Below are 26337 nucleotides of genomic sequence, written 5' to 3' on the forward strand. Positions count from 1 at the left end.
GCATTTTCTATCTGGTTAGCAGCTGCAGAAATTGGAGCAGTCGAGATTAAAGTGACGGCAGTTGGGAATGGTGATTGAAAGGAAAAACATGCATTTGCTTGTAAGCAATGTCTATTTGTTTGGATACTGTCTGATCGTGGCATTCATGGCTGTATGCAACGGCATATTGCATATACAATACAGGGAATGATTCACATTACCTCAAGTGGCAAGCGGCGGTTACGCAGATATCAAGATCATTTTGGGTTTCCAAATTCCAAGAAACCCACCATGCGTACGTCGTTCTGCCGTGCAGTTGAATGTGTTGACTATGACAGACATCCTGCTTGGCAGAACTATGTCATCATTAAATTCCCACAGTTTCACCTCGCACAGATAAGACATAGCCAGCTTAATTGATCGGATTCATTGCTTCGCCTGGTTACATCGTATCGTTAATTGCATTTTTTTATATTATTATATCAGGGGAACTACAATATCGTTTTCCTTCATTTGGGGCTACTAACGGCGGCGTATGCACTGAAGATGAAGAGAGCTTATTGCCATTAAAGGCAATGCTTATTACCTTGTAACGCAATCTACGTTGAAACCTTACATGCTACAGAGCACGGTATGTTGTTCTGCTCCTCGTCCGCCAAAGGGCGTCCAATATTGACATGAATATGTGTATATGTTTATGATTCTGTTCTGGATATCCTGGCACAAGGCCTCACCAGAAGAAACATTTCCGTGGAAACAACAGCGGTCGCCAAGGAGATACCAATCAAATTCGCATCTGCGTTTCCGAAATTGCAAACTCCGAACACAGACAAAGCCTCGCCTGACGCAAAACAAGGCTTCTTCACCCATGTTTTTCAGCTCTCGAGACAATTTCTTATAGTCAATCAGTCAACAAGAGTACCGTTTTCTACCCAACTCCTTTCCAACATCACCTTTTTTCGTACCTCTCCTCTCACCAACTACTTCCATCTCTTTTCTTTTCCCTTTTTGTTTTCCCCTTAATTTTGATTTTCACCAAGTTTTGTTTCTGTTTCATTTGTATCTACACCTCCAAGACGATCTTTTGAAAATCCTCAAGCACGACACGCAATCCTACACCATGGTCAACAAAGCTACAGTACCCCGCTCAGGAAACGTTCTGGCCTTGCCATCTCAGGCCAAGATGAACGTTAGCAATTCAAGTCCTGCCACGGTGCCTAAACCGAAATTGAACGGCTCTCCACGCTCAAGTTCCAAGAAGAACAACAACAAGCAGCGGAAGCCCGAAGACGTTGATGCCTTGGCCAAGAAGAAGCAGAGCGTTGAAGCCGTTAAAGCGACTCAACCTCCTGCCAACAAGGACAAGCCAGCTCCATCGCACCACAAGGAGCACCGAAAGCGATCTTCAAATAGCTCTGTCCCAGCTAAAGCTCGGAGATCTCAGACCAAGCGTGATATTGTCTCGATGACAAACGCTCTTCGCGATGTGCAGCAAGATTTTCAACGTGGTTCCAACTTTAGTGCTGGTAGCAGTTCCAGCGAATCTGATGATTCTGATAGTGGCAAGAAGGTCATCAAGCGCAAAGCGCATCGCCGCAGCAACAACCAAACGAATGCTTCCTCGACCAAGATGACGAAACCCAGTCCGGCTTCCTTCCCTCCTTTGACTGGGCCCAAAAAGTGAGTACACTTTAAGAGCTTGAAAGTTTTTACGTTTCCGATTTGGACTAATGGAAATGTTTTTAAGAGCAACAAATAATCGTCGTCGCGGTGACCATGCAGAGGTAGAGGACCGTGTTTATGCCGGCCCTACCTTCATGAGCGAAGCTCCTGCTCCCAGTGCTTTGCCTATGCCTCCTTCGTTGGATTCGGCTGTGCCTTCCCTCCCGATGCCTATCCCTGGTCAGCACTTCCAATCACCCAGCGATTGGTTGCCTGGATTGCAACGCCAATCCTTCGAACTGATGGATATGCTCTTGCCGCACCATCGTGAACAGCGACAGTCCGTACCCAACAGACTGCAGACGGGTCATGACATGGAACAAAACCTTGCTATCTCGGAGATTCAGCGCAGTCTCCGTTCTATGCTCAAGATCTAAAGAGCAAGCTCTCCCGTTTTGTGCTGCAGTCGTTTTTTTCATCATTTTCTTGCAATCTCCACCTTGAACGACACACACGCATCTCCTTCTACATGTTTTGATTTCCTTTATTCTATCTTTGCTTTTCTTTTCTTTCCATCACTTGTTTTATTTTTCTTTTGCTTTTCCTTCTTGTACACATTTTTCCTTATTCTTTTATTTCTTTCCCGTGAAGTATCGTGTGTGCCTTCTTCCCAATTGTGAGAAGATGGTTTTTTTCCGGCCGTGCACAAAATGTAAATTCCTTTTTACCCTTTCCCCCTTCTCCCATGTGCTATAATTTCCCCTCTCCCCTTCTCCCAATCTCTCTCTTCCTATTTCCTTTTTGTTTTGTTTTTATTTTTTCCTTTCTTGTGTTATTAGAGCAGTAGTGGAGGTTCAAACCCTGTTATATGTTTATGGGTTCTCCATTTTTGCTCTTTGCAAGTAACAACTCTTGTCGTCTCTAAAAGGTTTCGACAGCGCTTTCAAGGATAATATTAACCAACGCTTGAACACTGCCGATCTACTTTCAAGATCGTCAAGAACTACTATTCATGTCAGCCATCATGGTAACTCAGTTGGCATTGATTCTTCACTTAACAAACTCTTTATTCTCCTCCAACATCTCCCTCTCTTCCCTTGAAATCCCCATCTTATTTACCCCCATCCCCAGTGTCCCCCATCCCCAATACTCTCTTTTGCCTTACATCATTTTCCCTTTTCCCTGTCCCCCGTCCCCTACAATAAAAAAGGAAAAAGTGGATTTCTGTCCTTCCGTTATCCTCTCATCATTGGTTTTTTCCCTGTAACAGTGTGTCGAGTCCTCCAAGAAGGCGCAGCTAGCCCTAAAGTCCACATTAATTCCTTGTATGAGCACGATCAAGGTGCTCTTAAGATTTCTCCTTTACTGGTGTGAGTGGGTGGATATGTACGAACTTTTAGTATACTTGAGAATTGGAGAGTTGTATTACGAACGTCAGCCCGAACTTTGTACGCAATGATATGAAGCGCTTTAAATCTCTTCGTCACACCTTTTCCGCCTTTTCCTACCTTTTTCATTATCTTCTCTGTTGATGCGTACGGGTTGGTGCCCAAGAGTGACCGCTGTCTGTCTGGCCGAAGCAATCCCTTTTAGTCCAGTTCTGGAGGGCGTTTTCGAGGACTTGAAACTAAAACCTAGAGCCTAAGTCAGGAGAAAGTTGAATCCTTTGATGCTGTTCTGAAATTATGCTTTACAGAGGCGAGGCGGAAAACACTGCTTTCCAAGGAATGAAAGCCCTTCGAGAGCAAGGAAACTTAAGCCATTGAGCGTTTAAATTCGACTTTCGTCTCGTATTCATTCATGCGCAGAAACAGAACGACGTAGCAAACTGCGAGTTTGCGAAGAACGGAGACCTAAAGCGAATGGTAGTGATTGACAACGTCAATGTGAAGGTTGAAGCCGAGTGTATGTATCTTGGATCGTATCGTCCACACATGCGGCCTAGAGCAAAAGTTTATATCGCTTCACATCCCTATGAAAATAATCAAGGCGTTCTTAAGATCTTCGCCTGTACGGTAATCATATTTGACTGTACTACGGCCTTGCGTGCTATTTACATCATGCATGGATCTAAACTGACTCGCAGCTTTTCTACCAAGTCCCTTATCCATACTTCTGAATAGTGTTAACTAGGAAATTATAATCGTACTGCAAATATCGATTCACTGTATGTTGGTACCAGCGTGTACAGACAGAAAAACATGCATTCTGACATTCTTCCTGTTTGTTTACGATAGATCTGGTGACAACAAACAAAGGATTTCGCACGCTTGGCACTATTCGTGACGTGGCAAACAAATTGACGTAGCTGCATATACTGCCAACTTTTTCTCTTCTGCCCCCTCCTTCTGCCTCTTTTTTCCCACAGTCAGAAACATGAGCGCTTTGCAAACACCCTCCCTTGCCCACTTTAAGCTGCCAAACATCGAAAATGAGCCCATGGTAATAGCTGCTTATTACTTTGATATAAACTATGCTTATTCATTGATGCAATTGCTATACAGAAAAGTTACGCGTCTGGTTCGCCAGAGCGCCAGAAGCTCAAGGAGGCCTTGGATGAAATGCGTGCTCAAGGTCCCGTTGAAGTTCCCATTGTGATCAATGGTGAAAAGGTCCATTCAGTGCTCTTTCTTGGTGATGACAGACAGAGGATTTACCGTGATGTATAGATTTACACTGGCAGAACTGCAAAGCAGTTGAACCCATCGGAGCACGCGAACGCGGTGTGCACTTACCACGAAGCAGATTCTTCCTTGATTGCCAAGGTATGTCAGAAATAAGGACCTTAACTTTGACATGTGTCGAATGCCTTGCGGAGCTGATGAATTGTGTTACCTAGGCGATCGACGGTGCCATGGCTGCCAAGCATGACTGGGAGAGCCTGCCTTTCAACGATCGCGTCGCTGTCTTCCTGAAGGCTGCTGATTTACTTTCCCAAAAGTACAGGTAACTATACTCGTTGGGCAATCGCACAGGTGTTTCCTCCAGATGCTTACCCACTGTGCTTTTAGATATAAAATGATGGCAGCAACGATGCTAGGACAAGGCAAGAATATCTGGCAGGCCGAGATTGACGCTGCTGCAGAACTTTGTGATTTCTGGCGCTTTAACTGCAAGTACGCTGAAGAAATGTACCACCAGCAGCCGCCCAAAAATGCTCCTGGTACTTGGAACAGAACCGAGTATCGCGGCCTTGACGGCTTCGTACTCGCGGTCTCTCCTTTCAATTTCACGGCTATCGGTGGCAATCTGCCCAGCGCACCTGCATTGATGGGCAATGTCGTGCTATGGAAACCATCTCCATCGGCAGTGTACTCCAACTATCTTGTATATGAACTGCTCGTCGAAGCCGGTCTTCCTCCCGGAGTGATCCAATTTGTACCTGGCCCAGCTGAGGAGATCTGCTCGGCTGCTATAGACCATCCCGATTTTGCTTCGCTGCATTACACTGGCTCGACTCAAGTGTTCCGTAAGCTCTGGAAGCAGATCGGTAACAACATTGATCGTTACAAGTGCTATCCACGCATCGTCGGCGAGACCGGCGGCAAGAACTACCACATTTTGCACAAGAGTTTGGATGACGCTGGAGTGCGTCACGCTGCACTGCAAACAATCCGGGCTGCATTTGAGTTCCAGGGTCAGAAATGTTCTGCATGCAGCCGTGTTTACGTCCCAGAGAGTCTTTTCCCAGAGTTCCGCAAGCAGCTGCTTGCAGAACACGCAAAGATAAAGCAAGGTGCTCCGCACAATTTTGAAAACTTTATGGGTCCCGTGATCAACAAGTTTGCGTTTGACAAGATCAAGGGATTCATTGCCCACGCGACGTCAGATGACGATTGCCAGATCCTCGCTGGCGGAAAATGTGATGACTCTGTTGGTTATTTCGTTGAACCCACGATCATCCTGACCAAGAATCCATTGACCAAGACCATGAGAGAGGAAATCTTTGGTCCTGTTGTTACAATTTATGTTTATGAAGATACCAAGTTCGAAGAAACTTGCAAGTTGATCACAGACACGACCGAGTATGGATTGACAGGCGCGTTCTTTGGAAAGGATCGCGCATCCATCGTCGCTGGCAGCAACTTGCTCCGTCACACCGCTGGCAACTTTTACATCAACGACAAGTGCACCGGTGCAGTTGTCGGTCAACAGCCATTCGGCGGCGGCCGCGCCTCTGGTACGAACGACAAGGCCGGTAGCTGGTCTTTGCTAGTTCGCTTCGTTTCAACACGCAGCATCAAGGAGAATTTTGTGCCCATTGAAGATTTCATTTATCCATCCAACGTGTTGTAATTTCATAAATTTCCTACTGTAGAAAAAATGCAGTGATTGGTGCCCTGGAGAATAAACGAAGGAGATATATACGTATATTTCTTTATGGCTCCAATATGTGGAGACCACCAATAAGTTGAAAGTACTATAATGTGCCAAGGCACCTTTTTTGCTCGACTGCCGATCACTCAATGCAAAAAGCAAACTCAGCCCATCACATTTTTTAAAATGAACAAAATGCTCTCGTGGTCATGTTCAGTGTGTGAAAATACGACTGATTGTCACCATACGATCAGAACAAAATCGAATGCATATCATATCATTAATGTCAGAAGTATTGCAGAGAGAAGACAGAAGCTGTACTACCGATGATCGCTTTATTCCCAAAGCGGCTTATTTCCCCCGTTTTAAAATATCCAAACTCATTAATTTGTAGATCAACACTAGCGAAGAATCAGCTAAAACGAGGTTGTATTATGTAAACTAGTGTATAAATAGCGTCGTAAAGGAAGTTGGGGGATTCAAGTTCCCACCTGACGTGATTTTTCACTGGACAGACTGATTCAGTGATTTGCGATAGAAAGAGTCGTTGATCTCTATTTTTATTGCACTTTGAGCTAAAACCATCCCCGCATGCATCCAGAATAGCACGACCACAGTTATTTGCTCTTGTCCTATTTCAACTAGTGGTGTTATTGCAGGGTATGCATTTCAAATTAGAATAGGATTCTTATGACTATATTTAGACTATAGACTGGAGTATATACGTGACACAAACTGACACTTCTCATGAATGAAGCAGAAGTTTAGTTTTTCTTTTTAGAATATAGAAACGAGTGGATCATACTCAGAATCAGACTAGAGTTAGATTGGTAGGTTGATCTCTCACGAGCGAGAGGGACTGTCGTTGTCAATTTCTTTATTGCGTGCAATCTCAGGGCATGGTTGCACCGACGTATCCGAAAATGGTTGCTCTGCAGCACGCTTCTGCTGTTCCCAATAAGCTCTCCAATAAACGAGCAGACAAAAAAGTTTACTCCCTCCTCCTTTCCTTCCCTCAGCCTACATCAAAGTCTCGATATTCTCTTTCTCTCGCTTCCTTTCCTTTGTCTTCCTCTTTTCTTTATTCATCGCTCTATATCCCTCCTTCTTGAGCAGCAAATTCTACTATCCTTAAAGTGCACCTTGGCTCTATAACATGCCTATCTAATTACCCTACAATATCTACATCCGATAGAAGCTAGAGACAGTTTTGATCCCCCTCAGTACATATTTAAGTAATGTTTAAGAAACTGAACTTACACGGTGGTGACGATCCGTCCAAGCACGGAATGCGCCAGTCGTTTAACAGTACGACACCTAATTCTCGGTACATTGCAGTGAGATGTAGCTTGTGTAATGTACATTGTTACTAAAGAGTGTGGCAAAAAATATAATAGAATTGTACCTGGCACAGCCACGTCCCCCGCACAAGGTTCCTTCCATGTGAGTAATTTGCAAAAGCATTTATTTGTGACCTTGCTCAGCCTGATCCAGTCGAGATGAATATTTATTAACCAGGAATTGTTTTGGGAAACATAGGCAATGGCTGATACGACGACGTACCGTCAACAAATGCCATACGACAGCAGCAGACTCTCCGCAACCCATTACTACAACAGAGACAGTACCTCTACCATGTACAGCACGTACGATACCCGCGAATCATACGTGGATCCCGCTACCGTTGACCCTACCGCAGGAGGATATTCCCGGGATACATATATTGGTAAAGTTTCCATTGCTATACACCGAAAATCTATATATATTCATTAGAGTTGTATTTTCCAGAGCCCAACGTTGCCACTCTGAGACACACCCAGGTTGGGTCAGCGAGTTTCATTGATTCACGACGTCCGTCCATGAACTATTTCAACGATGAAAGCAGCGAATCCTTGACAGAGTTTCGCGACAGCTTCAGAGCACCTACTCCTGAAGTACCGCGTGTGCATCTAGCTGAATCGCCTATTAAAATGCAGCAGGCATATGTTAATGTGCCTGAGCCATCTAGTGCAACGATTGCGCCCACTGAATCCTGGACGAATAGCATCACTTTGAAGCCAAGTCTTAGCACCGGCACTAGCAAACATCCTCCACCGTTACCTCCACTAGTAATTCCACCGACGCCTAGCCGATCCACTCATCATCATCCGCACCAACCATACCAGAACCAGCAGCAAGCATCTGCTCCTCTTTCCAGCAGCGTGTCACCACAGCGTGCAAACCCGCCACAGCTCACTCCATGCACCCCCGCATCGTCTCGGACATCTCCTATGGCGAGCTCTCCACTTGCCTCATCGCCGCGCACACCATCGCCGAACACTTTGCTTCCACCGCAACCTCACCCATCAGTATCTTCGCCAACTTCTCCCAAACGCGAAACTGCAACGACGACGACGCCCGTGTCGGAAACAGAACGTCTCGTGGGAGATGGCATAAAGTTTCACGAGGCTGGGCAGCTCGAAAAGGCCACCGAGTGTTTCCGTCAAGCTGCAGCCCGCGACTCACCGATCGGCATGTTCCTGTACGGTGTGTCATTGCGTCATGGATGGGTATGTAGTGCGTGTGTGTGTGTAGAAAAGCTTTTTCTTTTTCTGGTGATGGTGGGACTAATGATGTGATATCGTATATTTAGGGCTGTCGCAGGAACGAGCACGCGGCGTTCCAGTACCTGCAAAAAGCGGCGGAGCATGCCGTCATGGACCTGAACAGTTTATCCAGCACCGTAAACACGTCAGCTTCCAAAGGTGAACTTATTATTGCCATTTATGAACTTGGTGTATCATTTCGTCACGGCTGGGGCGTAAGTTGTTCCTCTTGACAAGTCAGCCTACTCGTCCAGAAAGTCTAATCTTGTTATCCTGTTAGTGCCGCAAAAACAAGGAAACCGCTGTCTATTTCTTCAAAATCGCTGCTGATCTCGGCGACCCCGATGCTCAGAACGACCTCGGCCACTGCTACTACCATGGCCACGGCGTAAAGAAGGATCTGTACATGGCAGCCAAGTACTACCGTATGGCGGACAAACAAGGATGTGGCATCATGGGCAACTCTTGGATACACAAACCAAAGTACGACCATCCACCTAGCAAATAGCGATTTGCGTCATAGGGGAAACCCTTTTTTCATTTCGGGAAATCACAAAAAAATCACGTCGTACAAATTGTAAGATGACACTGCTTTCTTTACTCTTGTGAAAGACGGATGCGGGAAACAGTAACAACAAAAGAGAGATAACGGTGTAAATTATGTATGTGCTCGCGCGTATGTACATGGTAGACAATGGCTGGGCGGGGCAGGTGATGCGTATGTACGTAAATGCCACGGTTGGGTTATCGGCAGTATACAGCTTTTTAAATTCGCTGTTGTGGCGCGGAATATGTATATGGAGGATATATGGGGTGCATCTATGTGCAACAGGTACTGGATGCAATGCTTGCCTTTTGCATAGTTGCCGCGTAGAGTACGTTGGTGGTATGAAGTAACATTCTAGCGAGAATATCGGCACCAGAATTCATGGCTATTCAGTACAATAATGTGAACATGAGTGACAATGTCCAGGTACTCAGAGAGGAGTGAGAGAGAGTCTACCTGAAACGAGAAATGTCGACGCCGCAACATTGGCAGAACGCAGATGCGAGATAATTGGCTGGTCCTGACGGCTTGCTGCCGTTGTAATTCAAGGAGAGAGAAGAAAGATGGCAACAGTCGTGCATACTGGATAAAGAACAATGAAAAGAGCAATGCTGAAAGTGAGAAGTGCCAAAGTTCCTTTTATATTATGATGATCGAAAATTCAGGATCTCGACCAAACATGGAATTGTTGTATTCCACATGGTTCGTTTATCTTCGATCGAAATTGACCGATTCGCATTCACTCCAAGTTGGGTAAGCATTTCTCAAAAAGGCTAATCCCATTTCCGCATTTCATCAACCGCACTAGTGGAGATCAAAATGGGAGGCTTGTCAAAAGATAGTGACACCATTTATTGCAGAAAATTATTATTATTATTCGTTACGTCGTTTGCCTGTCATCGCCTCCTCGCGTATTTCCAGCAATTCATTAACTATGTATTCTAAGCTTGGTTTGGCCTGCAGAACCTTGCGACCGTCAGCCCAGGCACCGTGGTTGCCGACATAGCTGTACGGGTCGCTGTACTGTGCGTGGCGGGAAGCGCCCCGACTCCTGTCCAGCCGTAGTTTCCTTGTAATACGCTGCTCACGAGCCCATCTGTGAAAATGCAATAGATATGATCGGCATCGGTCACCAAATACGACATAGACCGGTTTTCTAGTGCAAAAATGAGTAAGCAAAACAGCATCCTGGCCTGAACTTTATGCAAATCCTCCCATACCGATTGGCTGCTGCGTGTGCACTGGCATAATCCATGTCAGCAGTCAGTACAACGCGGGCAGACCGGTCGACAATGCCTCTGTACATTTCCGCGCGTTCCAGACTGTTGTTGCAATCGACCATGCTGTCCCAAATACCGACAGCGTTTTCCATGTCCCGGCAACCGTCCCGGATAATTTTCTTCACCTAATGCATATACCTCCGCGGTCAGGAGATCTTCAAACGCTGGTAGGAAAAACTTGTGTAGTACCTGGTCGGTGGTCCGTTCCGTAAAGATCACCAGCACTTTCCCTTGTATGTTGTAGACCATTCGCTATCATGCGATTGTTTAGACCGGGCCACGCCAAGATGTGGCATCCCACGCCCCCAATTTTTCGAACCCCTATTTCATTACCTTGATGTTATCCACTAATAACTTGGCATCCTCGCTGTACCATCTGCAAAAGGGCGAGTGTCCTCCTACTACCACAGTAGTCATGTCTTCAGTCTGATGCAACGCGTTCGGTATGTTTTCAGGCAAGGACGAATTGTGTAACGCAGGAGGAGTGATATCCACCAGCGGCGCCTGATGTCAAAACTTGTAAGCTCCCGTGCCGATCCAAATGCTCTCTGTCTCTCTCCCGATCAAATGAATTCACCTGCGTCAGCAACAGATTCTTTTGCATCGCATAAGGCCCTAACTTTGCTTTTATTTTCAATTTTGGTCACTCACGTTAGTCACGGCTGCGAATTGTAAGCTCAAAATAATAACTCACCCATCTTGGTATTTGCTTCATACTTTGGTAGTACCACCTGTCCGAAATTGATAAATGGGATATTTGGGAACCCGGCATACACTGTGGCATCACCTAGAGTCAGTATCAAAGTATACATAAGAATGGTGCATCTACTAATACACTTGCCGGAAAAGGTGTTCTTGCTCGTCTGGGTCGTGGTTAAACAGGCAGCAATGGCATCAGGTGAAGTACAGACAACAAAATCGGGAAAAGTTGGTTCATCCAGCGTGTCACCCTCAGGACTGGATAGGTACCAAGGAAGTTTCGATTCTACATTAAGGCGGGATTGTAAGGATATCATGGCAACGCATTTACAAGGAAGAGAATGGCATTTCTATTCAAATACCTGGTTGCCACCTTTGTGCGCTCCATTCGACCATATACTTTTGCACGATAGCAGGGAATGTTGCGAGTGCTGTGTATGCGTGTGTGTGTATGTTTGATATCTATCATATTCCACAAAAAACGCTTCTTGCTCCTTTGTTTACCTTTGCTACCTACAAGCCTCTTGACTTTGCAACCAGGATCCAATCTCTTCGCGATCGCCAGAGCAGACAATGTCGGCTCGATCCCTCCGTTTGTTAGAACCCAGGCCGTCGTTCGAGTCGTCGAATAAGACGCAGACAGACCGCGAAGAAAAACGCTTGATCTGCAGGCGTGACGAAGGTAAACGTGGTTCCAGGCGCGTTGCATAGCAAAAGCTCTCTATAATTTTCAAGCAAGGGCTGTCGAAAGCGTTTTAGACTCTCTCTCCGATAACAAGGTCGCAAGGAACGTCTGTGCACGCAACGTATAATCCTTGTATGTTTGCCCTGTTCCTGGAATATTCGATGTATCCGAGTCTATTTGGATGGTCCAGAATATCGTGGCATTACTGGACTGGAGGACAAACTAGCACCGAGTTGCATCAAGCGGGGTAGTAAGGTGACTTGAAAAAGGACTAAGAAACTCTTGTGCGCAACTCGCTCCTTCTTTCACCGACAAAATGACTATCTACTATACCCTCACCTTTGGCATTCTTGTCACAGAGGTAAAGTATATTATATGTGCTGTACATACTGAATTGCAACATACTCATGATCGGCACACCCCTAGATGATAATCTTTGGCATTCTCGTGGTAAGCATTGACGCGGAACCGCGTCGCCCCAGCAGCCAGCTCGTCTCTAAACGCCATTGCTAGCTCCCTCTTCCGTCGCACTGGCGCCGAGCTATGCTAAAGTTTGCTTCGACTTCTCCTTTGGTAAATATTTAATTGTCAAGATGCAGCGACGTATAGTTGCATAAACTGACACGTTTGAACTAGGTGAACAAGGCCTTGTATGTCCTCAAGATCATTTTCGGGTAGGTGCTCGATTTAACTATTTTCATACGCGTGTATATTAATGGATCTACGTTTTAGATTTATCTTTGTCTTGTTTATTGGTATTTGACGATGGAAGAAGCAAAGCATGATCAGCCGAGAAAACTGACGCCAAGATTTCAGATACCATCAACCGACTACAGCGTATCGATTCAACGGACGCAGAAGGTGAACAGCGTCAACATTACGATTATAGCTACGAAGCAAACTTGAAGGCCAAAAAATTCTATGCTCAACGTAACCTATACTTGACCGGCTTCACATTATTCTTGTCCCTGTACGTTGTTTGGATAGCTCACGACAATGACGTTTTTTCATGCTGACACGTGAAATCTATCCCTAGCATCCTCGAACGCACTAGTACTCTTGTATTCCAGGTCTTGAAGCGCGAAGAGGAACTCGAGAACTTGAGAAGAGAGGCAAGTAGATCATATGAGAAACTACGAGAAGGAAAACACATGTCTAAGGCTTAATTATTAGACGCAAAGCACCACAGAAGGACAGAAGAAGGTGATTGAGACCGAGGACGACTACAAGAAACAAATCGCTGCTCTCAACGCTGAGCTTAAGCAGCTCAAGCAACAAGAGCGTGATTATGAGATTTTGAAGAAGCAAGTGGCACAGCAGGCTGCGGAATACGATCGCTTGGCGGACGAACGCAATGCATTGGAGCGGGCAGCTGGAAACCAGACCAATGAGCTCAAGAAAGATGTTTGAATAAAAATGGGAAGCAAAAGCAAAGTATGTTTCTTAAGATATATGAACGATATGTTACAATGTGAAGGGAGAATGGAGGACAATGTGGCATTTTTTGGGGACAAGTTTAGGCGACAGTTACAGCAGACTCGACTTGGAAAGTTTCACCTTCGTCACTGTCTGCAAATTCGTCTGGATCGTAAATGACTCGGATAATAAGGGAGCAAGACGGACAGCGAGCTACATCTTCACCGTCTCGTAGATCGTCCTAAGAAAACAAATGGTTAACATACACTGAAACGATCGCTCGGTAATGACACAGAAAAAGAGACTTACCACTGTGATCATGAATTTGTCTCCGCATGGGCAAGGATAAGTATACACCTGCTCATCCTCGTCAAAATCCATGTCCTCAATCTCGATCTATGGGTAGCATTGTTAGTTGGCAAATGACTGTCTATACATATTGAGAGGTTACATACTTCGTCGTAGAAGGAGGTCATACTGCCAGTTTATTTTTCAGTATGCAAAAGAGAGAGAGAGAAATCAGTGTCAGCCAGAAAGTCAGCTTTCTTTTTCGGTGCAGTGTCTTTCACACGATGATTGGGGTGAATGGGGAAAGAGCTCTAATATATAATACAATCTACTGCAATCAGAGGTTATTCTAGAGATTAGATAGACGTGAATCGATGCAATATTTGGAGTGGGTTCCAGAGTAGCATATAGCGCCAGTTTCGTCGTAGATTTTAGTGTAGATACTGGCCAAATTCTTGCCTACACGCTGAACGTCGCACTCAAGCCGAGCAGTCTGACCAGCCGAGAGGCCGCGCAAGAACGAAACTGTCAGGTCAGTAGAGACGCCAATAAGTTTCCATTTGATTTTGCCTATCAATTACGTAAGTAGCAGCGCATCAATAAATGCGGTTCTTTGCACTTTATACCTTCCCAGGTCAATACAGCAAAGCTGGAGCATACGTCAATGATCGTTGCAGCGCAGCCGCCGTGAAGGTTGCCAAGCTGATTGCAGTGGTACTGTTGAATGTCGAATTCCCAAATGAGCTTGTTAGGTCCAGCGTCTACGATCCGAAGATCCCGTTGTATCTTGTCTTCCCAAAATACAACGGCCTCTTGTCTACGTGAATAAAATTCCACAAGGTCCTTGAGGTCAGGATATTTGGCGGCTACTTCGGCTTTTATCTGCATGATGTGGGGTTCAAGTGCAAAAGATATAACCCATTTTCAGATGCTCCTTTCGTTTTAAGCATGTGTCAGCGACATTTCCGGGCCTGTTGCACAAAGCTCTTAGGTACAACAATCGACGCTGCAGAAGAGCAACGTACATACATCTTCGTCTCGGTTGGCGTATATTTTTTCATAACCTTGGTAAAGAAAAATAAGATTGATCCACAATACTATCATCGGCAAGTATCATGGTTAGCTGGCATGAAGACTCATTCATATAAAAGCCAAACATCTTCATATAAAGTAACCTGCACGATAGTACTACACATGGCAAGATCTGAATTGTTTTCTTCAGTTTTGTGGAGAAATTTTATAAACTCAAAGCAGCACAAAAGGACTTTCATGTTCGAGTGTTATGAAATATGCATTTATTAGAGATTATGAAATGTAGATATGAAGAGATGCATTGATGGATGTGTGCATCGTGATCGTATCGCTTGAATTTAGATGTATTCATCAGCATCACCGTCAAAGTCGCCAAAGTAGTGACCATGGTCATCGTAGATGTCATAGTGTCCATCATAATCGTGGTAGCCGTGGTGGTCATGATGACGGTAGTGATCATCGTTGTGTTCCTTGCTAAGAAGGTTGACATCGTTGAGGACCTCGGCGTCTATTTAATATTACACGTATGTAAGTAAGCACATGCATCAAGCTGGTATATTATCAAATCGTACTCTTCAATGCTTCGTCGACGTTGACTAAACCAACATCTTGAAGGTCGATTACACCGCTGTTATCATCGTCGTGGCGCTTCTGGACAGTCTTGGGAGCGGCGAGAGCCATAGCAGCGAGGGCAGAGATGGCGAAGGTGAACAAAGTAGAGCGGAACATGTTTTGCAATTGAATGGATTAGGAAAGAGAATGAGTTGTTGTTGATAATGATCTTGAAAACGAGAGACGACGTTTACTTCTTTTATATCTTTCAAGGATACAGTTACGTGTCGATTTCGAAATTCCTTTCGCAAGAAGAAGAATTAATCGCTACCACCGTATATGGTGATACTGCGATCGTCAGGAGCATTTTCATACGACCTATTTCCAAAACCCTAGGACCCCTTATTAAAAATCAAATACAACGGGAAAAAGACAGAGTGAGAAAGGCGCGCATATAATTTACCCCTTAATCTCTCACTTGTTATGGATTTCATTTATTGCAGATTGTTCGCCTCACCCTCTTTGTAGAGTCTACAGGTAGCATCTCGAGAATTTTAATATAACTTGTCTCTCGCAATCTGGAATTCTCAAAATACATACAACTGCGGACGACTGAATTACTGCCCCACATGCATCGGCGTTCATTGCTCCATATGGGATAATACGTTTTTGAGCACATTGATTCACATGAAATTCTAACTACTACATAGAACCTCGAGTTTGTACTTAACTTCCAATAAGATAGACATTCTTATGTCCATTTCAACACGCGCACATACAACGGTTTTCACTTTGATGTTGTATTTTCAGTCGTTACAAGTAGTATCTGATCATGAATAACATCAGTATCATGCTTAAGAAGATCACATCATCTCGGTTTTAGTATAAATGCTAGATGAGAAAAAAAGGCATAATTGAAAATGTTATGTAAAAGAATATGTATGAGATTTGTTGATATATGAGCAAGCTATCTTAACACCGCAGACCGCGCAATGCCTATATGCACCGATGAGGCATTTCTGGTGAGGGAACGAAAGGACCCCGGGAATATCCAGTAACCGGATTTACTCTTGTATAGTTATGCAAACTTCGTAACATCGAGGAGAAGAGAAACTCTAAGCTGTCGCTGGAGTCTGGAGCATATCTTCTACAAGCAAAGCCAACCATATCCCTGACATGTTTCTTTAAATACTCAATACAGAAAAATAGTTTAGAAATCATTAAAATGCTATGTATTTATTGACTGATTATAGAATATGAAGAGATGAAAATAAGAAGCGTACGATGAAGAATGCATCAAGATGCTTGCATTTAGTCATCAAAGTGGTAGTAACCGTGCTCGTGGTCGTCATAGCGGTCGTAGTGGCCATAAAAGTCATCGTGATCCCAGTGGTCGCCGTCCCAGTGGTGATCACGCCAGTGGTCATCGTTGCGCTCGTTGCTCAAAAGGTTGAGGTCGTTAGCAACCTCGGCATCTGTTATTTCAATAGAGATGAGTAAAGTATGTCACACAGCCGTAGTTATATATTGATCCTTACTCTTGAGTGCTTCGTCAACGTTTGCAATGACACCGACATCTTGAACATCGAGAACGTTCTCGTTGTCATCATCGTGGCGCTTCTGGGGGTTGCTGGGAGCAGCCAAGACCATAGCAGCAAAGGCGGAGATAGCGACAGTGAAGAGAGTAGAGCGGAACATCTTGTAGTAGTAGTAGTTGTTGTTGATTTGCTTGAGAAGAGAAGAGAAGAGTTGTTGATGACTTTCGACGACGGCTGATTCCCGATCCTTTTATACCTTTTGGATTCATGATTCCATTCCTACACAACTTGACATCGTTCGCAGTACTCATCCCTGCTTCAGACCCTATATGGACATAATGCATTTGATCGTCAGGAACATTTTCATAAAATCATATCCGAAACCGATTTTTCGTAAAGAGACGAAAATTCCTAGCCCCTGACTTATATTGCCTATTACGGTGCTCCATGCTCATTACTTCTGGAAATGTCTACATCCATAACTTTGTTTCTCTGTCAAATGTCCAATAACCCTCTCGCTCACTCCATGTGGAGTGCAGTCCCGATTCCATCTACGAAATAATACGGTCAAATAATATTTGGTAATGTCGACATGTGTGCTTTAATGTGGAATTTTCTCTGTCGTTAGATGTAATTCAATAATGCCTGTCTGTGCCCTAAAAGTCAAAGAGGCGCAGACGAACCTATCAATACCATTTTGAGAGTTTGAAAAAAATACAAACGCTCGTTGCTAGGCATTGTAATATCGTACTCAGTCTCCTGCTGATACTGCCAACACAATTGAGATTGCCTCTAATTCTCTCCTGCTATTGTTCATACCAGACAGAGATCGATACATAAATCATTACTGTGTATCTAATAACAGTTAAAAGAAAAGTGTCAAATTTCTTTTAACTTTACAATAATGTACAACATAATATGTTCGCTGCACATTGGCTTGATCATTATGTGCTCTATCTTGACCATGGACATCAACAGCGATATCAGAGTAATTTTGATCTCCGATCCATCTTTGGAAGCGACATCGTCCCTTTTGATGGGATGATATCCGACAGCCAAGGAACATACGAAGGCTATTGCAATCAATACATGCTTGAAGGACGATAGGCTTTGTAACTTACATGCAACGGACATTGCAGTTATTACGTACCAAACAATCTGCAGAGCCCTCAAGTAGATTTCTATTACTGGTTGAACGTATTGGCTTGGTACCATAGTACGGAGTGAATCTGGGTATTCTAGAATATCATTGATGTACGTTGATGGTACGACTGATGGCAGATCTCTATGTAAAGTGGAGTTGAGCGTGGCTGATGCGATGGCGATGCCTATGGCACCACCCAGAACTCTAACAAAGTTGAGTAGACCTAATGCGACAGCTTCGAAGAAATAAGAAATTGCAACGCATTTTGAAACACCAGCGATTCCGCATTTACATACCAACGTCTCGAGGTTCAACAGCCGCTTGCATGGCGATGTATGTGCCGGAAAAATGGGACCTTGGCCAGCACCGAGTAAGATAGTGATACCGTATATGACTGAGAGCAGATGAATTATCAATATCTATTACTTTTGTAAACTTCTTTGAGTAAATATAAATGACTTACGAGACCAGGCAGTGTCGAGTTGAAACAGCTGGAATAATCCGAGGCTTACGGTAACGATGGCTGTCCCAAACCAAGTCCTATCGTAAAGATCCTTAGCAATGTAACGCCGTTAAAATTCGAAGAAGCTTACGCTGAGCGATAGATATTAAACTTGGAGATGGCAAGTCCGGTCAGTGTTGAAAAAGTTGATATCACCACTTGCATGGGAATGAGCCGAATACCAGACCACGTAGCAGAAGTACCACGAACTATCTGGAAATAGATCGGCAAATAGTATATAATACCAAAGAAAACGATGCCACTGAACAGGTTGAGAAACGAGAGCGCAACCACCGATCGAATTAGAAAGAGCTCTGGTGGGAAGAGCGGTTCCTTGGCAATCTTAATCTCTACAAAGACCAAGGCAGCAGATAAGACGCCTGTTAGGACCAAAGGAGCAACAACGGCTGCTGAATTCCATGCGAACATCTGGCCACTAAAGTTCATTGCCAAAAGGAACAAGATGGTAGCTGCTAGACATAGAAAATTGCCTATTTACCAAAAGTGTTACACGACGGATGATCTCCCAGTTCATAAATCATCGCTTCACCAAACCCACCTAGATAATCAATACGCTTGAACTTTTCTTTTATGTTTTGAGGCTCTGTTGGCAAGTGTAGAAAGAAGATCATAATGACTAATGCCAATCCTGCATGCGGCAAACTATGGCTTGGAAATAAATATCCAAATACTTTCTTGTTTCCCTCCACTCACTTTATAAAGAAATCCCATCGCCATGTGACGTTGTCCGTGAAAGCTCCCTGTAAAGTAGATAGACCTGTCAATATCACATTGTTCTTACACAGGTTTGAGCACATACACCCAGCAAGGGACTGCACACTCCACCTAGTGCAAAGACCGCGCTCGTAAGGCTTACAAATGAGCATTGCATGAGTCCAGATACGATACATACACGTATTGCGTCGTTTCCGTGCTCACCCTTGATATGTGCCACGTTTTTCTAAAGGTATCAAGTCTGCAATGACCACAAATACCATTGAAAAGACCTACATTCCTGTTTCAGTACCAAGTCCAAATATTACACGATATAGTAGCACTTACACCGCTGCCTCCTATACCTTGAATTGCACGGCACACAATTAACCAGATCATATTCTACAGCAGAAGCGGACTAAGTATTCATAGTTTGCGTATAAGCCCACAGTTCAACGGGAACACCTACCTGAGCTGCTCCACACATTATAGATCCAAATAAAAATAATATGATTCCCGCAATCAGGACTGCCTTGCGTCCAAAAATGTCTGCAAATTTTGAGAAAATTGGTTCTGACGGGAATTGTTATTACGGATCACTGTTGTCTCCAGTTAGGATTGCCTTACGAGTGGGATCAAATGTAAGGATATAGCTGTATGAAAAACATGTCAGTAAGATATCCACACTTGTCGAAAAGCTGACGAATTGCACCTGTTCGCGATCCAAGAAGAGATAGACATGGCTTGAAACTCGGATCCGATTTTTGGAAGTGTTGTAGAAACGATAGTCCTGTAAGAACATTTAGTTTTAAGCTCGAAGTCCGCCTTTGGATACGGTGACATAGATCCTACTCCTCAAGTACTGAGAGAAATAAGGACAGTTGTAATCCAAAGAAGACCAGAACTCTGGCAAAAGTTTGCTTTTTCCTTGATCTGCTGACCTTGTTTCTTTGGGTGCTCTTTTCCGAGTCACTTTCGACCCGTTCCTGCACCACAGTAGGCTCTTCTGCTGCCGTGGAAGCAGGACTATCACTGCAGGTCATGTGGTCTACGCATGCACACGAGCACGCGAAAAAAAGAAGGATATAAGTGGAGACAAGTGAAACCAAAAACCACGTTATATGGGTAGCTTCGAATGTCTCAGCACTACATTTTTGGTTACACAGACCCCACCCTGGCTGAACCCTGATGATGCACGGAGCTGTTTTCCCGGAGACCGTGCTTACAAAGGTGACACAGGTCCTCCATTGGATGGAGTGATGTCGATTGAAAGAAATGAGTATTCTTCTCGAGCGCACTGCAACGTGCTGTGACATGGGTGTGGTATTACGTCTTTTGATCAGACTGGTATAGAATCAGTTGTCCTTACAAAATAAGCAATGAATTTATATGCTACTGGATCAAATCTTTTATTGGGTAAAATAGATCGTACTGAATGCTGTGTACAATAGATAAAGCATCAGCATACATGAATTTAGTGATGGCCGTGGCCGTCGTTGTCGCTGCTGAGAAGATCGAGACCGTTCAGGAGATCAGCATCTATTGTGCATAAAAGAGTAAGGATAAGTGGTGACGATCAAGGTATATATATTCGAAACGGTTAACGATCCTTACCCTTGAGAGCTTCGTCAACATTGACGAGGACACCAACATCGTTGATGTGCGCAACACTGTCATCATCGACGTCGTGGCCATCGTCGTCACCATGGGCACGCTTGGCGTTGTTGGGGGCAGCCAAGGTCATGACAGCGAAAGCAGAGAGAGCGAGAGTGAAGAGAGTAGAGCGGAACATCTTGATATAATACTACGGCTTGTTGATGATGCTTGACGACGGACAGCATCCTTTGCTTTTATATCTTTGAGACATTTCGTTTCTGCCGTATTCGAGTCCATTCCTAAATGTTGATATCGTCTAATGCCGTATGTCTATCAAGGATCATCGCAATTGTCGCTTACACGACCAGACTTGTAATTGTTTGACAGAAAACTAGTCTATATCGAAAACAAAAGCTGCAAATCCCCGGTTTGCATCCAAAAAAAGACGTCAGAGCTATCCAAGTTTGCTCCTATGATGGCATCCATTTCACGGGGAGACACCGTCCAACATGTCTGTATTTGTTATCCAGAAATCATTTTGACAATCACTTACCTGGAAGATCACAATACTACTTGGAATCTCAGCATCAAATCCGCTTGCATAAAATTACCATGCTATATCTATTTTAAGCTAATCTTACTAGCTGTACACGGAGGAGCTGGTTCTAACATAACCATGAGGAGATTCATTACTTAACGGAAATATCTCAGACTTGGAAGAACGTTACATTTTAGCTCAATCTTTTGATTTTGTCTGCCAACCAGCCAATGAAATTATGCTGTTTCATATGCCGAGGAAACTGAGGTGATGGCACTGTTCACAAATATCAATATATTTCAAACTCTATGCGACGACATACAAAGGGTATTCTGCCTGTTTATTATCTATAACAGGTTTATTTCTGACTGTCCATTTGCATTGTGAGATTGCATGCATACGGTAGAAATTCATAAATCCCGAAACGCTGGAGCAAGAGCTAAAATTGAAATGATAAGGCAAAATGCACGCTCAAGAAATACCATCTGAAAACGCCGAAGGTGAGTATTGGCAATAGAGCCGAGTCCTCATATGCTCTTACCGCGTTTACACAGTTGTCCCTTTGCAACCGTTCAGCCTTGAAACATGGATGCTTTCAAAAAGCATTTGCAGCGAGACGATGTTCAGTTTGCTTGGCTGATGGTTGCAAAAACGATAAGGATATACTTTCTTATGGTTCCAATCGAAACAAGCAGCACGACCTGAGGAATATGAATGAGCCAACAAATACTTGCATACGATCTTGCCAATTGCTATCTGCCATGAAAGCGTATTTGCTCAAGCTGGAATGGCTCGCTCTGAGAGCACTACGCATAAGCTGAATCTCACACGTCAGGGTACCAGCATAAAGAGTTTAGGACGTTAAGTCGTTGTGCCATATAAGGGCTATAGCTGTTGAAAGAAATTTTATATGAGGGTATTCTCGTAAATAAGAAAAATGATCAGAATACATACATTTTCAATAGCTTTGGTTAGATATGAAGAGAGTCTGTCAGCCAATGTCATGGATTCCTTGTTTAGAGCTGCGCTCCCAAATACTGATGCTGGTTCCGGGGTTTCTTCCGCGAGCGTTGCTTGCGCCCCGTTGTCCCATACAGCTGTACTGAGTCTTTTTAAAAATAAACTTGATGCTATTCTGCCATCTGACGCCTCTGGAACACTTTCTGCAAATGAGCAGATAGTGACCGGTTGTGTTTGAAGGTCATTCGTGTGCCTAAACATGGATAGCTGCAAGTGTACGTAGATAAATGATGGAATTTCGATCGTAATTGGGGATGTTATGTGTGATTGTCAAAAGGATACAGCTTTTCGTATGCTGAACGCGCCTGCAGTATACCTCGGCGCAATTAAATAAAAGAGCTTTTTCACCTGTAACCAGCAGCATGTTCTCCAAAATTTTAGCAAAAACTAAGGCAGCCACGGCCTGCGCGTCCAATCCGTGCTCATTATCCGGGTAGTATGAGCATTGTGTTTCGATGAACGAATATTTGGCCAGTGCTTTTCCCAAGGATTCGCTGCAATCAAATGATAGAGCTTGGATATTTCATCTATGGATATTTTTTCGCCGAAATATGGTTGTTTTTGCAGTACAGCCGATATAAAGCTGTAAACATGACTTGTATATGAGAACTTCGTCCCGCAGAATTACTTAATTGCATACCTTCTATCGATGCATCATAATGCATGTGGGCCATAAACATAGCTTTGCCTGTCCTTATTTTGAGTGTCTCAATACTCCATCGATGAACTCCATAATCCAAATCAGTCGGATTCTCTGGATACACCAAGAGAGCCATGTCCCATCCATATCTTCTGTCGGTAGCAGCGAGATCACGCTTGTAAGCATTCATGAAAGCTTCTGCATCCTTCAAACGCTGGGCGTCGTCATTCGCGACCGGTGCACGCCATGTAGCATTTATGGCCTCAGTCTCGAGTTCAAGGGGCTTCTAGTCATCACCTTTCGCGTCGCGAATGCTTCTATATGTCATCATTATTTCTTCATGGGTTGGAACTGTCCCTTCAGAAGTAACAAGGCTTCTCCAGTCTACTTTTACATTTATACTTTCCAAAATAACATATAAAATGTATGTCAAATAGATATACCACTTCGGTTTTCGTGACCCTCCTTCACCAAGCGTTCGGAGACTTGCCAATTTCTCAAGTTTCTAGAGTGCAGAATTTGCTTCATAGTAGCGATGTTGAGATGGAGTCGAGAACAGATGTCAGATGTCAGACGTAGCACTGCAAACTGAAAGAGGGCTGACTGGGAAAAGGTGTTAGTGCACAAGTGAAGCATAGATAAAGCTACAAACTCATCCACTACGAGGTTACTGGTAACCCATTCCATTAGACAACATAAATTCCCATGAAATCCTTGGAATTTCGATATTCAGATTTCAATGTAATTGACTATGTAAGGCCAATTGTCCATGCAATAGGGACTCAAAAAGGCGGAAACGGAACGATTTTAAACTCGATTCTGCAAGTGCAGATCAATCTCTCTTTATAACGATGGGTTCTTCAATGTCTCGCCGCGATACAGAACCAAGTCCGTGTATGCATATGTTGAAATCTAATCCAGAATCACGGGTCGCGTCAAAGTCCATTCAGCAAAACAGAGCAGGAAAAATCAATTATTAGTGTCTACGTAAACTCTTTATTGAATTGATCGATATTGAATGTGCAGCTGCCAGAAAATATTAGGTGTGGATCCGTACGGATAATGCAACCAAAAGCTTGCGTTTAGTTGCCATCGCTGCTAAGGACGTTGAGATCGTTTAGAAGATCGGCATCTATATTTTCGCAAGAATTACGTAGCGTTAGAATTTTGTACAGTAAATAAATTCTTGCTTAAATTGTTTACCCTTGGCGAGTTCATCAACGTTGACCAAGCCTGCATCGTTGACGTGAAGGACGCTATCGTCACCGACGTCGTGACCGTCATCATCAGCGCGCTTGGCCTTGTTGGGAGCAGCCAAAGTCAAAGCGGCGAAAGCAGAGAGAGCGAGAGTGAAGAGAGTAGAGCGGAACATTTTTCGTGGTATTAGTTGTGGATGTCGTTGATGACGAGCTCTGACGACGGCTCAGGTCTTGTGCTTTTATATCTTTACAGGACCGAATTGCAGACCGCTTACAGCCACTTTTACCGCTATTATGCCGGATACTAATTGTATTATGCGATCTCTCATGAGATCCACTGACGAATCCATGTTTCTGAAACGTATGTCACGCCCGAGAACACAGACATTTGCAGACGAAACGATGAAATGGGCTTTAGTAATATTAGAGTACAATCTCAATGTGGAATATATCTCAGATCTACGTACACAGACAATCTCTTCTGCAACAACTGCTGTATGTAGGCAAAAGCGCACTAACAATAATGGCTGCTGTCTTGGTCGCAGCGATCTGACGTTTTGTTCAGAAAGTCCGTTGCAGAATTAACTGCAGGTGTGATATCATGAGTTACGAACGGACTGATCCAACAAAACTAAATCGTAACGCATCAAGTACCAAGCGTCTTTTCAGCGCAGCTTCAACCGATATTATCGCATGATAAACATTTAAGCACGAATGCAAATACAGCAGAAAGAGCAAATACATGAAAAATATGCTTGGGGTCATTCGATCAGCAGGATGTCAGGAGCAGTTCAGATCTGTAGCAGAACTTGATGCATCGTCAAAGAACTTTGCAACATGCAACGTATTTTTGATTTTTGATGCAAATTCGACATTAGTAACCCATGCAGAAAGCTCCTGGGCACTCTGCTTGATCAAAAGATTAACAATGAACCGTGTAGTTATGCATAGATGGATCATTTTCTTTTGTTCCAACGCTTATAAACATGCGCTGTGGCGCTACATCTCTCAAAGCCGCCCGAGGTTCCTGATTTCTGGATTCTGCTTGTTGGCACATGCTTCACAGATCCTTGAAAATATGTACATAGAAATCCGTTGATAATGCCGATCGGTACTTAAAGCAGTGTAATTCATTGAATTGAAGACGTCAGGATTTTGACAACCGAGATATTTGCATGCATACGTCTGTCAACATTTGAATTTTTGAGGATATTGCTGAGTGTCAGCAGTCAAAAAAGCTCATGTGATTACAGGATGTATTTTTGTATCGCTTGCCCACAACAGCTGTTCTTAAAGCTAAAGGAATAGGTCTACTACAGACTCTGTAACACTCTGACAAGTACTCAAGGAGGAGAGGTTGCTGACGAACGGTTGTAAAGTTGTAAGATGTATACGTAGTTTATTTCTGATAATAGTAAGTATCTAGTATGTATCATTTAGTTGTCATCGCTGCTGAGGATATCGACACCGTTCAAAAGGTCAAGGTCTGGATTGCAGTGAAGATATGAGAACGACGATCAGGAAACAAAGCTAGTATGTATATTCCTTACCCTTGCCGAGTTCGTCAGCGTTAACAAGAACACCAATATCGTTCAAGTGAAGGACGCTATCGTCACCGACGTCGTGACCGTCATCATCAGCGCGCTTGGCCTTGTTGGGGGCAGCCAAAGTCATAACGGCGAAAGCAGAGAGAGCAAGAGTGAAGAGAGTAGAGCGGAACATTTTGCTTGGAATCAGTGATCGATGCTTCTCATGACAGATACCTTTTTCTGTATTTATATCTTTTTCGATTTTTCCGTCTTCCTGCCGCGTTCAGCCGTTCCCGAGCAGCATCCTACTGAAATGCCGTCAAGATTGAGGTGTACCGCTGTGAGCCGACATTGTCGATCCATCTTTTTCCATAAATATCCATTTACATTTATCGAGTACACTTTCGATATAAAATTTATTCTACAAGCTTCAATTTATTTAGCAGTAGTTGATAGTGTTGGAATATTCCAATCCTCTCAAACAGTGCTTAACAGCACCAGTGCTGTCAATTCAAAAATGATGCACCATTGTTTAACTGCAATTGTCGGAGTCATTTTACCGAACAATACAGTTCTAAATGGAAGCATTTGCGTAATTTTATTTACTTCTTGCCCTAGCAACTGCAGAAAAAAACGAATGCTCCAAAGGGAACAGGACTAGAACGGAAAAGGTTCCAAAGATTGAAGTGATCTCCGTATTATCAGTCGGATAAGATGCTGCAATTAGAAAGCGATAATCCGGGTATCATATTTAACTGGTTTGGAACAATGTTGGGCCTAATGCTAATAGTATCGTAGAAGACAAAGGTGAATAAAGTCAGAAGGTTCTAGATGTCAATTGTTTTGCATTCTTACTTAAACGGGTACTTTGTTTG

At 43.8% G+C, this 26337-nt stretch overlaps 15 protein-coding genes across 15 annotated transcripts; 4 read left to right on the forward strand and 11 right to left on the reverse strand.

The window, feature by feature from the left end:
- Positions 1-1099: 1099 nt before the first annotated feature.
- VTP01DRAFT_6117 (uncharacterized protein) lies at positions 1100-2078 on the forward strand (the record flags this gene model as incomplete). Its single annotated transcript, XM_069384983.1, has 2 exons — positions 1100-1659; positions 1727-2078. 2 exons carry the CDS (start codon positions 1100-1102, stop codon positions 2076-2078), a joined length of 912 nt encoding a protein of 303 aa, XP_069234645.1.
- Positions 2079-2185: 107 nt separating this feature from the next.
- Positions 2186-2766, reverse strand: VTP01DRAFT_6118 (uncharacterized protein; the record flags this gene model as incomplete). The annotated part of the gene is made up of 3 exons (XM_069384984.1): positions 2186-2361; positions 2552-2622; positions 2696-2766. 3 exons carry the CDS (start codon positions 2764-2766, stop codon positions 2186-2188), a joined length of 318 nt encoding a protein of 105 aa, XP_069234646.1.
- A 1251-nt stretch (positions 2767-4017) lies between these two features.
- Positions 4018-5937, forward strand: VTP01DRAFT_6119 (uncharacterized protein; the record flags this gene model as incomplete). Its single annotated transcript, XM_069384985.1, has 5 exons — positions 4018-4083; positions 4146-4253; positions 4311-4406; positions 4481-4587; positions 4653-5937. 5 exons carry the CDS (start codon positions 4018-4020, stop codon positions 5935-5937), a joined length of 1662 nt encoding a protein of 553 aa, XP_069234647.1.
- A 1259-nt stretch (positions 5938-7196) lies between these two features.
- VTP01DRAFT_6120 (uncharacterized protein) lies at positions 7197-9051 on the forward strand (the record flags this gene model as incomplete). Its single annotated transcript, XM_069384987.1, has 6 exons — positions 7197-7285; positions 7356-7401; positions 7498-7684; positions 7747-8507; positions 8591-8758; positions 8824-9051. 6 exons carry the CDS (start codon positions 7197-7199, stop codon positions 9049-9051), a joined length of 1479 nt encoding a protein of 492 aa, XP_069234648.1.
- Positions 9052-9963: 912 nt separating this feature from the next.
- On the reverse strand, positions 9964-11778 carry VTP01DRAFT_6121 (uncharacterized protein; the record flags this gene model as incomplete). Its single annotated transcript, XM_069384988.1, has 9 exons — positions 9964-10246; positions 10311-10495; positions 10560-10622; positions 10704-10874; positions 10948-10994; positions 11065-11145; positions 11212-11355; positions 11432-11500; positions 11574-11778. The coding sequence occupies 9 exons, from the start codon at positions 11776-11778 to the stop codon at positions 9964-9966; spliced, it is 1248 nt and encodes a 415-aa protein (XP_069234649.1).
- A 292-nt stretch (positions 11779-12070) lies between these two features.
- VTP01DRAFT_6122 (uncharacterized protein) lies at positions 12071-13164 on the forward strand (the record flags this gene model as incomplete). The annotated part of the gene is made up of 8 exons (XM_069384989.1): positions 12071-12115; positions 12181-12204; positions 12268-12327; positions 12391-12428; positions 12487-12509; positions 12571-12724; positions 12791-12866; positions 12928-13164. 8 exons carry the CDS (start codon positions 12071-12073, stop codon positions 13162-13164), a joined length of 657 nt encoding a protein of 218 aa, XP_069234650.1.
- A 106-nt stretch (positions 13165-13270) lies between these two features.
- On the reverse strand, positions 13271-13646 carry VTP01DRAFT_6123 (uncharacterized protein; the record flags this gene model as incomplete). Its single annotated transcript, XM_069384990.1, has 3 exons — positions 13271-13411; positions 13480-13566; positions 13626-13646. The coding sequence occupies 3 exons, from the start codon at positions 13644-13646 to the stop codon at positions 13271-13273; spliced, it is 249 nt and encodes an 82-aa protein (XP_069234651.1).
- A 161-nt stretch (positions 13647-13807) lies between these two features.
- VTP01DRAFT_6124 (uncharacterized protein) lies at positions 13808-14346 on the reverse strand (the record flags this gene model as incomplete). The annotated part of the gene is made up of 2 exons (XM_069384991.1): positions 13808-14028; positions 14085-14346. 2 exons carry the CDS (start codon positions 14344-14346, stop codon positions 13808-13810), a joined length of 483 nt encoding a protein of 160 aa, XP_069234652.1.
- A 482-nt stretch (positions 14347-14828) lies between these two features.
- VTP01DRAFT_6125 (uncharacterized protein) lies at positions 14829-15219 on the reverse strand (the record flags this gene model as incomplete). Its single annotated transcript, XM_069384992.1, has 2 exons — positions 14829-14998; positions 15063-15219. The coding sequence occupies 2 exons, from the start codon at positions 15217-15219 to the stop codon at positions 14829-14831; spliced, it is 327 nt and encodes a 108-aa protein (XP_069234653.1).
- Positions 15220-16353: 1134 nt separating this feature from the next.
- VTP01DRAFT_6126 (uncharacterized protein) lies at positions 16354-16740 on the reverse strand (the record flags this gene model as incomplete). Its single annotated transcript, XM_069384993.1, has 2 exons — positions 16354-16517; positions 16581-16740. The coding sequence occupies 2 exons, from the start codon at positions 16738-16740 to the stop codon at positions 16354-16356; spliced, it is 324 nt and encodes a 107-aa protein (XP_069234654.1).
- Positions 16741-17459: 719 nt separating this feature from the next.
- On the reverse strand, positions 17460-19983 carry VTP01DRAFT_6127 (uncharacterized protein; the record flags this gene model as incomplete). Its single annotated transcript, XM_069384994.1, has 13 exons — positions 17460-17653; positions 17702-18118; positions 18188-18264; positions 18318-18717; positions 18786-18889; positions 18941-18987; positions 19047-19098; positions 19166-19233; positions 19289-19342; positions 19410-19513; positions 19568-19593; positions 19653-19730; positions 19793-19983. 13 exons carry the CDS (start codon positions 19981-19983, stop codon positions 17460-17462), a joined length of 1812 nt encoding a protein of 603 aa, XP_069234655.1.
- A 431-nt stretch (positions 19984-20414) lies between these two features.
- Positions 20415-20684, reverse strand: VTP01DRAFT_6128 (uncharacterized protein; the record flags this gene model as incomplete). Its single annotated transcript, XM_069384995.1, has 2 exons — positions 20415-20479; positions 20555-20684. 2 exons carry the CDS (start codon positions 20682-20684, stop codon positions 20415-20417), a joined length of 195 nt encoding a protein of 64 aa, XP_069234656.1.
- A 1797-nt stretch (positions 20685-22481) lies between these two features.
- VTP01DRAFT_6129 (uncharacterized protein) lies at positions 22482-23370 on the reverse strand (the record flags this gene model as incomplete). Its single annotated transcript, XM_069384996.1, has 3 exons — positions 22482-22621; positions 22735-23020; positions 23206-23370. The coding sequence occupies 3 exons, from the start codon at positions 23368-23370 to the stop codon at positions 22482-22484; spliced, it is 591 nt and encodes a 196-aa protein (XP_069234657.1).
- Positions 23371-23816: 446 nt separating this feature from the next.
- VTP01DRAFT_6130 (uncharacterized protein) lies at positions 23817-24106 on the reverse strand (the record flags this gene model as incomplete). The annotated part of the gene is made up of 2 exons (XM_069384998.1): positions 23817-23866; positions 23938-24106. The coding sequence occupies 2 exons, from the start codon at positions 24104-24106 to the stop codon at positions 23817-23819; spliced, it is 219 nt and encodes a 72-aa protein (XP_069234658.1).
- A 1263-nt stretch (positions 24107-25369) lies between these two features.
- On the reverse strand, positions 25370-25607 carry VTP01DRAFT_6131 (uncharacterized protein; the record flags this gene model as incomplete). Its single annotated transcript, XM_069384999.1, has 2 exons — positions 25370-25419; positions 25484-25607. The coding sequence occupies 2 exons, from the start codon at positions 25605-25607 to the stop codon at positions 25370-25372; spliced, it is 174 nt and encodes a 57-aa protein (XP_069234659.1).
- Positions 25608-26337: the final 730 nt, after the last annotated feature.

Source organism: Rhizomucor pusillus, assembly GCF_041956525.1.
Source record: "Rhizomucor pusillus strain CBS 183.67 unplaced genomic scaffold VTP01scaffold_29, whole genome shotgun sequence".
Lineage (NCBI taxonomy): Eukaryota > Fungi > Mucoromycota > Mucoromycetes > Mucorales > Lichtheimiaceae > Rhizomucor > Rhizomucor pusillus.